Genomic DNA, 17036 nt, shown 5'->3' with positions numbered 1-17036 from the left:
CAGAGCATTTTCTCCTGATTAGCTAGTTAACATATTCACGTTTGAAGGAGCCGGTGACTGTGTCAGTGGGGCCAAAGCCAGTGGCTGCTGAGGGTAGGGAGGACTAATAACTGTTTACACTAAGTCGACTCTGAAATGCATGTAATCAACAGAGTCCTTCCCAACCAGTCAGCAACTATCTGACTGATATATCACTCTTGTTCACAATGATTATGATGAGACTCACGTATATGTACCGCTGGTCCTGTGTGCACATAACTAATAGGTTTGATATGAAATCGATATGTTGAGTATGGTTGTGTGGCTGTGGTGTAATCCAGTGAAAAGCGTTGTCACCTGAAGGTTAGATCCTAAAACATGTCTTTGTGTTTCAGGGTTTCATGATTTTTATTTATAATTATGGACTGATTATAGTGAGTGTAGAGTTAGTGTAGTGTGTGATTCCTCTCCACCACAGAGTGTGTCATTGTGCTGTATCACATCCTCCCCCTCAGCACCTGCAGTAGGTCCCAGCTGCAGCAGTGCAGTCTCTGTGCAGTCTGACTGAGGGAGGTTTTTGTACGGCTCTATATCACTGTGTGAACACCCAGTTGTAACTGATGTAATGTGCACTCTGACAGTAATAATCTCCTGCATCTTCAGTCTGGACTCCTCTGATGGTCAGAGTGAAGTCAGTCCCAGATCCACTGCCACTGAAACGATTTGGAATTCCTGACAGTAACTGGTTAGCAAATTTAATGAGGAGTTTAGGAGCCTGTCCAGGTTTCTGTTGGTACCAGTGCAGCTCTTCATTTCCACTACTCCAGCGCTTCACTGCAGGACTGGTTTTGCAGTTAATAGTGACTGTGTCTCCTGGAGGAGCAGATTTCACTCCAGGAGTCTGAGTCACAGTCACCTGTCCTCTGGACTCTGAGATGAAAAAAAGAGGGATAAAAAAAGCTTTTTAAGTTACATTATATGTTTTATAAAACACAAAACATGCAGTAAATTAATGCTTGTCTCTCAGATCTGTAAGACCTTTTCTTTTCTTTCTTTCTTTCTTTCTTTCTTTCTTTCTTTCTTTCTCTCTCTCTTCTTTTTTAGCCAAATTTCATGATATTGTGTACAACACATGTTATGTATTAAAAAGTTAGTGTAAAATCTTACCATGAAAACAAAGAGTCAGTGTCCAGATGAAGATGGTGATGAAAGTCATGGTGTCTGTGGGTTAAGTTTGTGGGGCAGGCAGCTCTCAGTCATCAAGTGTTAAACTCACAGGACTATAAACACTCCCAGAGCACTGAAGCATGTGCTGTCAATGCAAAGTCTTCTCTCTCTATGGAAATCATCTTCCTTATTGCTTGTAGATAAAGACATAGTCTTTAATTACAATATGACTGTCTTTCACCATCCTGTATTAAATATGACATCATGTATATTTTCTTATTTTAATAATAATTACAGCTTACTGACATACACTTTGCATGCAATATGTCCGTCTGTCCTACTGTACTAGTGATATGTCCTTGTTGAGAGACATCAGCAATGTGTCTTTGTGTCTTTAATAAAACAAGGAAAAACTCTGGAAACTCTGAACTTATATGTTTGCTCAGAAAAAAAGAAAAAAAAAATGGACATTGTCCTGTAACGACCTCGTCCCCTTGCCCTGTTGACTGCGGCCATTCAGTGGTCAGTGTCGTCTGTTTACTGATAACTGGTCTGCTCACTCCACATCTCCCACACCTGTTTTCACTCTGCTGCACTCATTTACTCTTCTATATAATCTCTTCAGTTTCACCAACTCAATACAAAGTCTACACTGGCCATACGTGTATTCTGAGTGATGTTTTGTGATCTGGTGCTCTATCCGTTTATGTCTCGTTACTTTGTTACTCTAGTCTCCCGTTTGTTATTTGACTTCCTCAGTTCTGTGTGTTTTCCTGTCTGTTTGTTTTGTTTGATACTCGCCTGTTCAAGTTCGTGGTTGTACTTTCAGAGTATTAATAAACCCCTGCCCATTGGTGACATTGTGACATGTCCTTACCCACCTTTCTAAATATTTAGTCAAGTTAATGCAGAAAATTAAATACAGTCAGGGTCTTACAAAAGAGGTCACTGCAAAACAAATCAAGACATACAACAATAAACACAATAAATATTACATGTCATTACACTTCCTGTAAATCAATTATGATTTCCTGGTTACCAAGTAGTTGCTGTGTAGCTCACATTCTTTGAAATCGTGATAAGGAACTGTCTGAAGTTCCCATGTTCTCCAGTAGAGGGTGCTGTGTAATACTGAGGTCTTCAGGACTCCATTTGTTTCTGCATTAGGGTGATTTTGAACAGCAAGTCAATTTGTCTCAGTAACTGAAGTGGACCATTGGTGGATGAACCAAACTGGATTTTGGCATTAAGTGTCTACACATGTCAAAAACATCAGTATCAACTGTTTTGGAAAATGGTCTTTAATTAGTAACCATTTAAAAGATCTGTGAGGAGGAAAATGTTTGTTTAATACTGGACAAGTTTAAGAGTAAAGTGGTAGCCAGTCTGATAAATCAGCATAGAATGACAGATAAACTTTTGTATTTGATGCAATATGAATTATTTGATAGGCTGATTGATGGCTGTCAGTGAGTTGATGAATAGTAGAGTTAATAGTGTGAAACAATGTGCTGTAAAGCACAGAGAGATCAGAGTCATTAGAGCAGGAGGTTTTTGTACGGCCACTTAACCAGTTTGTATCACTGTGGTGGACTTTTGGTGGAGGCACCAAACTGTCAGTTGGACGTAAGTACAAGTTTCTGCTCTTTGTGAAAATAAAAGTCATTCATTAGTGTGTATTTTATAAATGGCAGTTAATACTAGTTTTATTTAAACTATTTTGTTTTAATTAGAGTAAATTATATATTTGGAGTCCATCTAATGACAGTGTGGGCTGTTCAAATGACATCCATTTCTTTGTCAGTGCGTTACTGAAGAACAATGTTTTCATTGATTTTTCCTGAAAATCTGTACATTATTAATGTAAATGAAAACATTTTAAAAATGGAAAATTGTGTGCATAGAAGAACGGGCTTGTATTTCAGCCTTAATTTTATAAAAGTGACATTCAATATGTGTTTGAAATGTTTAAGAATGATGCAGAAACATGACAAAATATATGCTGGAGATTACTAATTCACTGCAGATGAGCTCTGGGAACATTTAGTTGTTACCAGTAAATGTAATCTCAGAACTGATCACAACAACCACTTTGAAATACTTGACAAAAAAAAGACAAAAAAAAAGAAAAATTAAATTGTTCGGCAACTTTCAATGTGTTTGTTAACTCATCAGTCTCAGAATTTTTCAGATGTGTTATTAAAATGATAAGGAGTTGAGACATAAGGTGAAATATCTTAAGGACATACTACACTGAAATTTTAGTATGAAACTCAGACAACACTGAACTCTTGACTGATGTCATAGCTTATATGAGTAGTTTCTTTTAAATGAATTTGTCTGTTTGAACTTCAATAGAACTGAATTCACATTTCATGTCTCTACATTAACTTTGTATTTACACTTTTTTTTAATTCACTTAAGAATCTTGTTAACTATTTACATTTATAAGATATGAGGTGTTGCTGATGTTTATAATGATTTCAAACTCATAGATAAGTGAAGAATGTTTCAAACTGTGTGTTAATGTTTTTGAGAGTATGCGTTTCAAAATAAACCTTTATTTATAGATTGTGACTAACTGTCTTTCAGCGCTCTGCTGAACTTGGTTTTGTTCTGTGATGTAGAGATAAGGGAAGTGAAAGAGGCAGAGTCTGTGTATTTTTGAACCACACATAAACTGTCTGTTTCAAGAAGATAAAAATCATACACTCTGCTGGCTCACTGACACATGTCAGTTATCTCTCCACCCAATCACAGCTCTCATTTCTGTTATGTCTCCTAGGTAACGCTCAGCCCACATTGACAGTCCTGCCCCCCTCCAGTGAGGAGCTGAAGCAGGGGAAGGCCACACTCATGTGTCTGGCCAACAAGGGCTTCCCCTCAGACTGGAAGCTGAGCTGGAAGGTGGATGGTAAGAGCTGGAGTTCAGGGGTGAGCTCCAGCCCTGAGGTCCTACAGAAGGATGGTCTGTACAGCTGGAGCAGCACCCTCACCCTCCAGGAGGAGCAGTGGACAAAGATGTCAGTGACCTGTGAGGCCACACAGGGCTCCCAGTCTCCTGTGACCCAGACACTGAGGAGAGACCAGTGTTCTGAGGAGTGAGAACACACACACACGCATGTACGCGCGTACACACACACACACACACACACACACACACACACACACACACACAGTCCCTCATTGATCTTGTTTTTCCTATATGTGAGTCTCTCCAGCAGCTAAACTTACAATCAGAGAATCTTCCATGTGATATGTGATATTCTTACATTTCATATCGAATCCATTCAAGTCCACTGCATGTTTGTGTTTTACTGCTTAAGTGTTATTTTCTTTTCTTTCTCATTCATGATTAAAATAAAAAGCTTTTTATTGACTGCCACTCCTGTTTCTATGTATATCATGAATAAAATCTTTCATCAAAATCACACAGTAAATCATTCCAAACATCCATAAATGTTCAAGACAACATAAGTCTCAACATCATCATGAGTAAATTTTTCGTTTGGGCATATATCAGACTACCCATAAAAAGTAATTAGATTAAATGAGTTTGGTTAAGTTGGTTAATTAATGAACACAAATAGTTGTTCCAAAAGAGCAGTTTTCACAGTTCTGCAGAAGAGCGGTTTTTATTTTTCACCAAATGAAACAAACCAAAAGAACCCATGTGGCCATTTTACTTTGAGGTCAAATATTTAATTTAAGATTAATAAATTAATACACGTATAAATCATTATTTTTCTATTTTTATTAAAATCTTAATGTTGTATTGAAGTTTCTCTTTAAATGATAAGTGATGAAACTTACTTTAGTTTCCTGGATCATGCAAATCTGACTTTCAGCCTCACAGCACCCACTCACACAGCCCCAAACCCCCTGAGACTGGAGACACCTGTGTGTGTTTGAGGTTTAAGAACTGAGAACCTCTGTGAACATTTAACTTCTCTTTTTGATCAAACAGTTTGTTCTTTGTTAAAAAGACAAAGTTTAACACATAAATAATACTAAGCACAACAGGAAAACTTTGCTTCAATTAGTACAAAAGAGTGTTTCAGTGTGTTTAAGGTTTAAGAACTGAGAACAGTCTTTTGCTACTTAAAAGACATATAAGACTAGCATGTTTTTTGTTTTTTTTTTTCCTTGGAAAAACCAAACTGTTGAATTGCCTCTATTCCTCTGTATGACTTTATTACTATGGAAATGAAAGTGAAGAGTTATGTGCTGTGTGTTAATGAATGGACATCCAATAGGACTAGTATTTCACATGGGCTTTCGCAGGGCCCTGTTCTCCAGTCTCTGGTTTATCTTGTCTACATTCATGATGGAGGTGATACATCTCCAAACATGTTCCCTATTCTCTTTGCTGATGATGCTGATGTGCTATTGTCACAGAGGAAATCTACTGAATTAATTAACGGGGAATTTATTAATACCAAACTGTTACATCTCTAACCATTTGTAATCATTTCATAAAATCCCTAAAGTGTTTGTTAAGGGCAGAATGAATGTTGTAATGTTCTGGTAAAAAGTCATGTCTGTAGATTGTAAAGGATTCAGCTTTCTATGATACAGCAACGTTTCAAGCTAGTTTAGAAAAACAAATCATAGAAATTGAATGACGAATGTTGCAGGTTTAGGGATTCCTGGTCAAAGAGTGAACCTTTGTTACTTTAACATCTGTTGGCAGATGGTATCGCTGTTAAATACTTGAAAAGAGATGAAATCATTAACTATTAGACCTAATCTTAAACCCACATTACTATCAGTGTTGAAGATCAGAGTAAATATCAGAGTGACTCGTCCTGATAAACTGGGCTCTGAGTGTGTGTGTATGACTGGGTCATTTCATATCAGTCAAAATATTCAGGGGTGAAAAATCTGAGTTAATAATTCTAACAAACATGAGCCAAAATTAAAATACTTCTAGTAAGTTGAAATCTTAATGTGTATGTATGTGTGCGTGTGTGCCATTGTCCCATCTCCTCAGGGCGATGATCTAATCAATATTCATTACCGTATCAATTTTCCAGCGTATGTATTTGGAATTATGGAATGATTATAGTGAGTGTATTGTAGTTATTGTAGCGTGTGATTGTTCTCCTCCACAGAGTGTGTGATTGTGCTGTATCACATCCTCCCCGTCAGCACCTGCAGTAGGTCCCAGCTGCAGCAGTGCAGTCTGTGTGCAGTCTGACTGAGGGAGGTTTTTGTACGGCTCTATATCACTGTGTGAACACCCAGTTACCACTGATCTTATGGTCACTCTGACAGAAATAACCTCCTGCATCTTCAGTCTGGACTCCTCTGATGGTCAGAGTGAAGTCAGTCCCAGATCCACTGCCACTGAAACGATCTGGAATTCCTGAGTCTAATTTATTGGCCCAGTAAATGAGACGTTTAGGAGCCTGTCCAGGTTTGTGTTGGTACCAGTACAGGTTGACGTCATTATAAACTTTGAGGCTGATTTTACAGTTAATCGTGACTGTGTCTCCTGGAAGAGCAGATTTCACTTCAGGAGTCTGAGTCACAGTCACCTGTCCTCTGGATTCTGAAATAAAACAGAAATAAGTAACAAGGACATGAAAATCAAAAATTTCTACAGAATTGACTACAAAATATGCTTGAAAGTAATTATAAATGAGAATAATTTATTAGAATATACTTTTAATTATATATTTCAGAATTTTGCATTTACCTTTTGTATGAAACACAAGTGTCCAGATGAAGATGGTGATGAAAGTCATGGTGTCTGTGGGTTAAGTTAGTGGGGCAGGCAGCTCTCAGTCATCAAGTGTTAAACTCACAGGGCTATAAACACTCCCAGAGCACTGAAGCATGTGCTGCCAATGCAAAGTTTTCTCTCTCTATGAAAATCATCTCCCTGGGTAATGTCAATACAGTAATCTATGTATGATCAACTAAAGTAAAAAATAAATGTGAAAAGAATTTTTTCGACACATAAAGTGTGTTAAACAATCTGTTATCAGATCTTTATTCAGCTCTAATCAGAAATATGATCTGAGAGATTCTTTTCACAAATCTTCTCTCTGAACTCTTTTAAGTAACAGGCGATAAACAGAAAGAAACCAACAAGTAGAGAGACAGGTAGAGAGACAGGACTGTGGAGGAGAAGAGAGGAAATGAGGTCATAACATGTCTCTCATTATCACCATGATGAGGTCACAGGTCAAATGATCACATCACTGATTCACTGAGGTCAGGGGTCACAGGTCACACTATGCCCAGATATGTGGAGAATTTTACAGACTTGGATATGGGAAAATTAATGCATCTTCACATTTAATAAATTATTCATAATTGACCTCATATGATGAAAATGTGTTTTTGGACAGTGTTCCACACTGCATGGAGAAAGTAAAATAACGACAGTTCTCCGTCAGAAATGTGCAGCTGGTCTCTTTCACATAGACACATTCATATGGAGTTTATCAGTAAATCATTAAAGGGCATTGTAGTGAGTCTGTGTCATCCAGGTTGAAACTGAAGTCAGTTCTGGGTTATGAGGGAGTTTTCAAACTCTCTAACTGTGTCTCTGCTGTACAGCTTTGTGTCACTCTGGTGTGACAGAGGTTTTTGTATGACCGTTTCATTACACGCAAAGACTGTGGTGGAGGGACCAAACTCATCCTGGAAAGTATTTATTCTTTCCTCTCCTTCTACAAAATGTGCTGTTTTTTTATTTATTATGTTAAATATTCACAGGAGAGACAGTTGGAGAATCTGAAAACATATTTTGTTAGCAATGCAACAGATAGATTACATGTTTTAACACTAGAAGCGCTGAGCGCCGGTCATTTGACCGCTGTGACGTCTTACTCCCTGACCTGCCATCATTGCTGACAGCCAGGTAACAATAATGTTTGCCCTGAGCCTTGGCATTGTTTGTCACTGTTGTGAAATTAAACCATTTAAATGTTTGTTTCTTTTGAAGAATGATGGTATCAATCCTAAAGCTTGACAATAATTTGTCCATAGATTTAATGAGTGAGTAGTTCAGTGGACTACACTCCACACAATGGAATAACAACCCAACGCTGTTTTTTTTTTTTTTTTTTTCCTTTGAAAGATGTGCATACATTTAGTGATTGTAACAGACTGATGGAGGTTCTTCATGCATGTGCAGATTGGCTGAGGCTATATTAGAAATTACCAGGACAGAATGAAGACTTCTGGACACTTACAGGTTTCAGGATTCAGCGAAAGTAGGGTTGTCGACATAAGAAGCGCCGAGCACCTGTCATTTGACCGTTGTGACCCCAAAAAAATTAAATCTTTGCACTTGATCAAATTTCAGGACCCTCCTTTCATGACTTTTCCTAGATTTGTGTGTTTTATCACTCAGCATCCTTAAATTTTCAAAATCACCCTGGTACAAACTAATTTAAATCTATTTTGCTCCTATTTCTCCTGTTTCTGTGAAATTGCCGTCAGCCTTGCGCTCTGCCATGTTGTGTCGTAAGGGTTCGTTCGTACTAGTTTTCTGTCTTTATATATATATATATATATATATATATATATATATATATATATATATATATATATATATATATATATATATCAGGGTTTTACATATATCTATCCAGAGTTATAAGAGTTATAAATTAATATTACGTAATGTGCAAAAATGACGACAATAATTTAATAACTATGAAGCGCATTTTTTTTTTCATGTAGGCCTACATGGGCGTATCAATTGTCACTAATTTTTCACTGGCCTACTTGAACAGTGCGGAATTAGTCATCATATGACTGATAGTTCGTGTGTAAACTGTGGTAAACTTTATTCTCATGTCACGACATTACATTATTTTAGAGCTGCAACAATAATTTATAATATTAAAATGCAAATGTTTTGTAAAGAGGATAAACGTATAATAAATGCATTTTTGTTTCACGCACAGGGGCGTAACTAATTATTATATGACTTAGATAGTTGGCAGCATTTTTGCAAATGCTAATTCATTCAATATAATAACACCCTACGCAAGAGACGGCACAGTATGGGTTGAACAAACTGCTGGCAGCTCTCGGGGTAGAGCGCGGGAGTACAATATCATGAGAGAAACCCCAGGGCCCACATGTTATGCCAAGGACAATATTACAAGTCCATTGAGCAGTTTAGTGTGTTTGACTGACACAGAAATGTGGTGAAAGAATCAGAAATACTCTGAAGCAGAAACTGATCAAAATAATGCTGATAAGTTCAAACTGCGGGTCTCCTTTATTTGAGATGTATTACGGGCGGTAAAAGCATGAACCCGGATGACTACTGGTCTGCTAACTTGGGAAATCCCATTTTCAGAGACAGATGTCTCGACCGAGATTCCAAGACATCATACACTATCTGCGCTTTGATGACAAGAATACAAGGGCTGCCCACCTTGTGACAGATACATTTTCGATATTAGATTTTTGATAAAGTATTGCTTCTTACACACCTAGTGAGAACATAACTGTAGATGAACAACTGTTCCCTACTAAGTCGTTACTGTGTCGTTTCACACAGTATATGGCCATTAAACCGGGCTAATTTGCTATTAAATTCTGGGTGGCCGCTGACGCTGAAACGAAATACATGTTGAACGCAATTCCCTATCTAGGGAAAGATGACAGTAGACCGGCAGTAGGCTGAAAATTTCTTCACCTTGTTGGCACTGGCAAACAATCTTTTGGTCTACGTTGAAGGGAACTTCTGAGTTGGTCAGTTGACCAAGTGATTCATGACGCGGTCATTAGGAGGGGGTTGGGATCACACGTAGGCTATTGTTCTAGGCTGTCGGTCGAATATCCCTCCACTTGAAATGCGAACACAAAACAGCGAGGTACAACATTCCCTGCCTGAACAGGCTGTGAAAAAGGGGTTACAGCATCCTGACACATAGGATACTAAATAGCTTGAAAAGCTCTTTGTTATCTATTTATTTACTTCGTATATTTTTCACTGTATACACTATCTTGTCTATCTATCTTGTATAATGTATAATTCATTCTTTCTTAAGTATTTACCATAAATAAACTACACAGCTGTCAATTTACCAAAAAGTTTTTTTTGTTTTTTTTTTCGAGCTGTAACTTGGTTTTGTAGGGGTCGTCAGGCCCGTAGAACATATTACCCATAATTCCCTGCTTGACCGCATGGGTAATCTGTACCCATCTTCTCAGATTTCACTGTAACGGTATTAGTTACAGCAATGGACCCAATTACCAGATGCAGTGATGACGCAATTTTCGCCAGAAAATTCCAAACTCTCTCTTTTTCCAGCTCCGCAATTCTGCAACTCCACCCGCAATTCTGCAACTCCCTAGCAGTGGCTCGCTCTAGCAGCAGCTCGCTAGTAGCGGGTGTCTCTTTTCTCTGCCGAAGAAAAGGACAAAGTAACAACGAAGTGAGATACTTGTACAACCAAAGTTTAATGTACGCAGTTGCAGCTTTAACTTCTACCGGCTAGTTACACTGTAACGCACACAGTATTCGACGGAAGAAAAGGCGGCCGGATCCCTTTTTATTTCTTTAAACGTTGACGAACTAAATCGAGAACCCTTAAAGATCATCGGACGAGTAACGGAGCCCCGAAGATCTTCAAGTGACAAAGAAAGAAACTTCTCCCTGGACCCGCGAATTGCACTGCTTATCAGGCCACCAAAGACGCACCTTCGGTCGCCACGCAATGAGCTATTCAAAGTAAGGCTGGCATTTGGGCGCACTTTAGTATTAGGATTATATGCGGTTAACGTGAAGAAAGTGTTGTTATTTGAATTCTTTTATGATTTAAATGTACACACTGTATTTCATGTACGATGCGTTTTTTAGCCGTTTGCTATTTTCTTTTGGTCACAACTAATGAAGGATAGGTCTGGCATGCGTTCTCTCTCTCTCTAACTCCCTTTTTCTGATTGCACACCTCCAACATTGGTATTGCAGTGTGACTTAAGGGTTGGGTAGAGTTGTTGAGTTTGGGGACTACTTACTTGAGACTAGCTCTCAAGTTAGACATTCTTTGGTCTCTCGCACACATGCGCTTCTCGTTGCCCATCCCCACTCTAGTTGGTGCTTAGCACACACGCTTGCGCACTAAATCCTCATACCACACATACCTCTTGCCTGCGCTCCTCCTCCTCTTCAGCCTCTCTCCAAAGAACTCCTCCCTCTCTCTTCAGTGCGCAGCTGGGCACACGCCCACAAACATGCACGCGCTCTCTCTCTCTCTCTCTCTCTCTCTTTCTCACACACACACACACACACACACTCACTCATCTCTGGTCTAACACTCATTCGGTCCTACACTGAATACCTGTACATAGACTCATCACCATTTTGTTACCATTTGCCTTTTGATCATTCTATTTGCTGCTGATTATTGATTGTATCATATCAGTATTAGTTTGCCAAGTAGTACTGATTGTGTTAATAAATAGTATCATTGAAATAAACTGTTGTCCTGTCTGTTGCTGCCACAGTATTCACTGAATGCCAACCTCTGCCATCAAAGCACTCCCAATTACCTTCATCAACCTGGTTGTTCATGAGTGTTATGGGTTTAGTAGTGTAATTGTAGTACATTAGTACTGCAATACTCTCTAAGACTGTAGCACAGTGTTACAGCTAACTTATCCCATTAATCTTAGTTGTTTAATTAATAAAATATTGAACACCCAAATTAATGGTTAATACATTTTATGAGACTGATTTATTAATCCTATCACAGCTACATCTTTTGGTGTCCCTGTGTTAGGACTGCAATTGTACCTACAGTTTCAATAAATGGTAATAATTCGGCCATCTTATGCTACGCTGTTTATTCTAAAAGCCTACACACCCGACACAGCTTTGTTTACAAAAATCCATTGCGACATACATATTTTGTAAAAACAACATCCATGCACATTTATTCATTTCCAAGCTGTGCCTACATTTTCTATTACATGTGTGGAACATTTAGATTAGATCTAGCTGAGGGTCATGAGGGCGGCGCAGTGGGTCGCGCTGTCGCCTCACAGCAAGAAGGTTTCGGGTTCGGTTCCCAGCTGGGTGGCCAGGGTCCTTTCTGTGTGGAGTTAGCATGTTCTCCCCGTGTTTGTGTGGGTTTCCTCCCACAGTTCAAAGACTTGCAGGACACTAAATTGCCCTTAGGTATGAATGTGTGTTTGTCTGTGTGTCTACCCTGCAATGGACTGGCGACCTGTGCAGGGTGTTTCCCTGCCTTTCGCCCTATGAGTGCTGGGATAGGCTCCAGCACCCCCTGCGACCCTAATCAGGTAGATAATGAGTGAGTGAGGGTAGATGATAGATGGTGGTAGGCTACTCGTGGTATGAACTAGTTTTGGCCAAATCATTCTAATGTGGGAGACTAACAATAGACTATGGCACTCTATTTGGAGGGGGTTGGGAGGTGTTACTCGTAGATTACTTGGCAGGCTAGGTGTTAGGCTACGCATAGTCCACTGAATAATAATAATAATAATAATATTTATTTAGAGCCCAATATCACTATTTATAGTCTCAAAGGGCTTTACATGTCTATAACAAAGTCAAATCAAAATGATATCATGCATAAATTCGAGAAAATAAATAAGTCTTTAGTCTTGTTTTAAAGGTATTGAGAGAGTTTGCTTCTCTAAGTTCTTTAGGTAAACCATTCCGAAGGAAGGGAGAGCGGTAGGAAAAGGCTCGGTTGCCAGCGGACTTCTTTTTAACTCTTGGAATGACTAATAGTCCAGAATCTTGAGAGCGCAGGGTGCGAGGTGGGATATAGGGTGTAATTAAGCCAGACAGGTAGGAAGGCGCAAGCCCATGTAAAATTTTATATGTTAATAAGAGGACCTTAAAATCTGCCCTTGCATAAATTTGGAGCCAATGAAGGGAAGCCAGGACAGGGCTAATGTGATCAAACTTCGTTCTGGTCAGAATTCTAGCAGCAGCATTCTGGACCAGCTGAAGACTATTGGTACTAGAGGCAGGCAGGCCAGAGTAAAGAACATTGCAGTAATCGAGGCGAGACATGACGAATGCATGAACAATGGTTTCTGCATCAGCCATACTTAGAAAGGGCCTAATTTTATCAATGTTATGGAGGTGATAAAAGGCAGTTTTGGTTGTGTTCTTGATATGAGTGACTAGCGAGAGACTAGAGTCAAAAATCACACCAAGGTTCTTAGCTGAAGAGTTTTGAGAGATGATGCAGTTGTCAAAATTTAGAGTTAGATCACTAAAAAGATGCTTATGCGTAGGGGGAACAATGACCAGCATTTCAGTCTTCCCTGCGTTAAGCATCAGGAAATTTGAAGACATCCAACCCTTAATAGCACAAAGACATGCCTCAAGGTTAGCCAATTCAGAGTGGTCATTATGCTGGATAGGTAAGAAAATATGAGTATCGTCAGCATAACAATGGAAGTTAATGTTGTAACTATGAATAATGTCACCCAAAGGGAGCATGTAAATAGAGAATAGAAGAGGGCCAAGGACTGATCCCTGAAGTACACCATAGTTAAGCTTGTGGTATTCAGAGGTCACATTATTATAGTGGACACACTGCTTTCTCTCAGAGAGATAAGATTTAAACCAAGAGAGCGCCAGGCCACGAATGCCAATTTGGTTTTCCAAGCGCTTTAACAATATAGTGTGATCGACCGTGTCAAATGCTGCACTCAGATCAAGCAGAATAAGAACAGCGGTAGCACCAGCATCCATGGCTAATAAAAGATCATTAGTTACTCTAGTAAGCACGGTTTCAGTAGAGTGAAAACACCTGAAGCCTGACTGAAATATTTCAAACAGACTGTTAGAGGACATATGGGCTATCAGCTGAGCAGCTACAATTTTTTCAAGTATTTTAGAAAGAAACGGGAGATTAGAGATCGGCCTATAATTATTTAAGGCTTCAGGGTCAAGGTTTGTTCTTTTAAGTAAAGGCCTGATCACGGTGTTTTAAAAGAGGAGGGTACAATACCAGATTTAAGTGACATATTTAGAATGTTTAGGATTGTTGGGCCAAGAACCGAGAAAAGCTCCATATAAAGTTTAGCAGGTAGGGGATCAAGGAGGCAAGAGGCTGGTTTAGCAGAGTGCACCAATTTGGACAGCGCGTCTAGAGAGATAGGGTTAAATTGAGTTAAAGGCTGCACATCCTGAATAATCTTAGGCGCAGTAACAGAGAGCGTGCAGGCAGTCTGATTTGATAAATTAATTTGAATATTATGACGAATTAAGTCTATTTTTTGCGAGAAAAATTCAACAAAATCGTTTGCGGTAAAAGGACTAGATTGAGGGGAGTGATTCTGGGTAAGTTTAGATACTGTATCAAAAAGGAACGTGGGGTTATTTTTGTTAACATTAATTATTTTCGAGTAATACGCGGATTTGGCCGTGTAGAGAGCGCGTCTATAATCTATCAGGCTGTCGTGCCATGCAAGGCTGAAAACCTGTAGTTTGGTTGCCTGCCAGTTTCGTTCCAATTTCCTACACACCTGCTTCAGCGCGCGGGTTTCTTTATTAAACCAAGGTGTTATGTGTTTACGTCTGTTTTTTATAGTTAATGCTGCTACCGTATCTAGTACATTACGGAGGGTAGAATTTATGCTGTCCGTCAAGTCGTTCAAAGATCTCTGCTGATCATTGATAGAGTTGAGAGTAGTAGGAAGCAGGTCAGCGAGCGCAGCAGTGGTGGAAGCACTAACGCGACAGCAGCTACGAACCGCGGTAGAGACAACTGGCGTCAACGGAAGAGTTACTTGGAAAGTAATAAGAAAATGGTCTGAGAGGGCAGCGGAGTAAGGAGAAACGATAACATGAGAGATATCTACTCCGTGAGCTAGAAGAAGATCTAAAGTGTTGCCACTGAAATGAGTTGGTTCGTGGACATATTGGTTAAAGCCAAAAGTGTCTATGATAGTTGTAAAAGCTTTATTAAGTGAATCAGAATTGTTATTGATGTGAATATTAAAGTCCCCCAAGATCAGGATTTTATCCACTCTAGTAAGAATAACAGAGAGAAATTCAGAAAACTCATCTAGGAATTGACTATAGGGCCCCGGGGGACGATAGAGCACTGCTATGAGAAAAGATGAGGCAGTACCATATTGCTTCACAGAGAGCAACTCAAAAGAATCAAAATTAGGTAAACTAAGGGTGTTAGGAGTACATTTAGTATTATAGATTAGAGCTACACCCCCACCTTTCTTTGCTGCCCTAGCAGCACAGGAAAAGGAATAGTTAGGGGGTGAAGCTTCATTTAAAGGGAGAAAAACGTCTGGCTTTAACCAAGTTTCACACAAACCCATCATGTCAAGGCTAAGATCACTGATCAGGTCACTAACAAGCAACGCCTTAGGTGAAAGCGATCTGATATCGATAAAACCTAACTTTAGCGTAACCGGGCTTACAGTAATCATATCGGAGGAGGGAGTCAGTTGAATTGGAACTAAATTGCTACGAAATATGGTCCGTTTGACTCTAGACCGAAATGAGCTACAAGGGCGTGAAAGTACACTGATAGGAAAAATGTCACTACTAGCTATATACAAAGTCATATTAGTCTTAACATTATGATGTTCATTACGATGAACATTATTCGTTAGAAGGATACTTCGAGGAGGGCGACGATTTTCTTGTTGTTTCTGTTGTCTCTGCCTGACCAGTGCTCCAGCTCTTTTGCCTCGCTTCCTTCTCCGGCTCCGTTTACAAGGTGTAGCAGGTAAGCTAAACAATTTAAATCTAAACAAATGGAAGTCCGCTGAATCCGTTGAACAGTTTTTGGCTATAAAATGCGTATCGATTGTAGATCTGATGTTGATCAAAGTCTCCCTATCGTAGGTGATCATCACGTTCAAAATTATAGTTTTTTTGCATAAAATAGTGTGAATAAATTAACAAAAAAGTTCAGTTTAATATAGAGCTCAGAGAACGACAGCCATCTTGACGGCGCGTTATCATGGAATGCACACGTCTTTACATATTTGATTTTCTAGGATGAAAATATGTGTTTTTTGGACACTATTCCACACTGCATAGAGAAGAGAATCTAAAATAGAATAATGACAGCTCTCAGTCAATAATGCAGCTGGTCTCTTTCACACAGACACGTTCATATTGAGTTCATCAGTAAATCATTAAAGGACATTGAAGTGAGTCTATGTTGTCCAGGCTGAAACTGAAGTTCTGGGTTATGAGGGAGTTTTCAAACTCTCTAACTGTGTCTCTGCTGCTCTTAAATATTCACAGGAGAGACAGAGAATCTAAAAGTATATTTCTTTGATACTTGAAACTTTGTGATTCAGTCCGTTCTCAATAAATGTCCCCCTTTCCCTCCTCTCTCTCTCTCTCTCTCTCTCTCTCTCTCTCTCTCTATATATATATATATATATATATATATATATATATATCTCCAGCTGGACCTACAGTGAAGCCCAGTCTGTCTCTCCTCCCTCCCTCTCTTCAGCAGCTCTCTGAGTGCTCTGTCACGCTGGCCTGCCTGCTCAGTGGATAATCATCTCCAACAACACTGCACCACCTCAGGGAGAGAGAAACAGTCCAGTCCCTGGTCTTCGTCGGCCTCCACATGAGCCTAGTGTTTTAGTCCTGCTGAGAGTAATCTAAAGCTAATCTGATTTAATCCAGTTTAGATTAATTGATTGTGTAGAAACCCAATAGACTGTCTCAGTGTTGCCATGTGTTCTGATGAAATTGTGCTAGATCTTATTAAACCTTAAATGGTAAATCATTTATTTTGTGCTGATGCTCCCTCTTGCTGTTCTCTTAGTAAAGCTTGATGCAGGAAGATTACTTCATGACTGCTGTCCTGTCTCTTGATTGTCCATTACACTGAATGACTGTAAAAAGAAGAGGCTGACTGCACTCTGTCAGA

General features: G+C 39.2%; 2 gene segments (V, D, J or C); one reads left to right on the top strand and one right to left on the bottom strand.

The window, feature by feature from the left end:
• Positions 1-571: 571 nt before the first annotated feature.
• LOC115825488 (Ig kappa chain V region 3381-like) lies at positions 572-1195 on the bottom strand. The segment is given in 2 exon segments: positions 572-909; positions 1147-1195. Coding segments are annotated over 2 exon segments (387 nt in total).
• A 1410-nt stretch (positions 1196-2605) lies between these two features.
• LOC115825487 (Ig kappa-b4 chain C region-like) lies at positions 2606-4256 on the top strand. The segment is given in 3 exon segments: positions 2606-2611; positions 2721-2772; positions 3932-4256. Coding segments are annotated over 3 exon segments (378 nt in total).
• Positions 4257-17036: the final 12780 nt, after the last annotated feature.

The sequence above is a fragment of the Chanos chanos genome, chromosome 12 (genome assembly GCF_902362185.1).
Source record: "Chanos chanos chromosome 12, fChaCha1.1, whole genome shotgun sequence".
In the NCBI taxonomy this organism is placed as follows: domain Eukaryota; kingdom Metazoa; phylum Chordata; class Actinopteri; order Gonorynchiformes; family Chanidae; genus Chanos; species Chanos chanos.
Note: the sequence above shows the minus strand (reverse complement) of the source record. Positions and strands in the feature narration are given on the sequence as shown.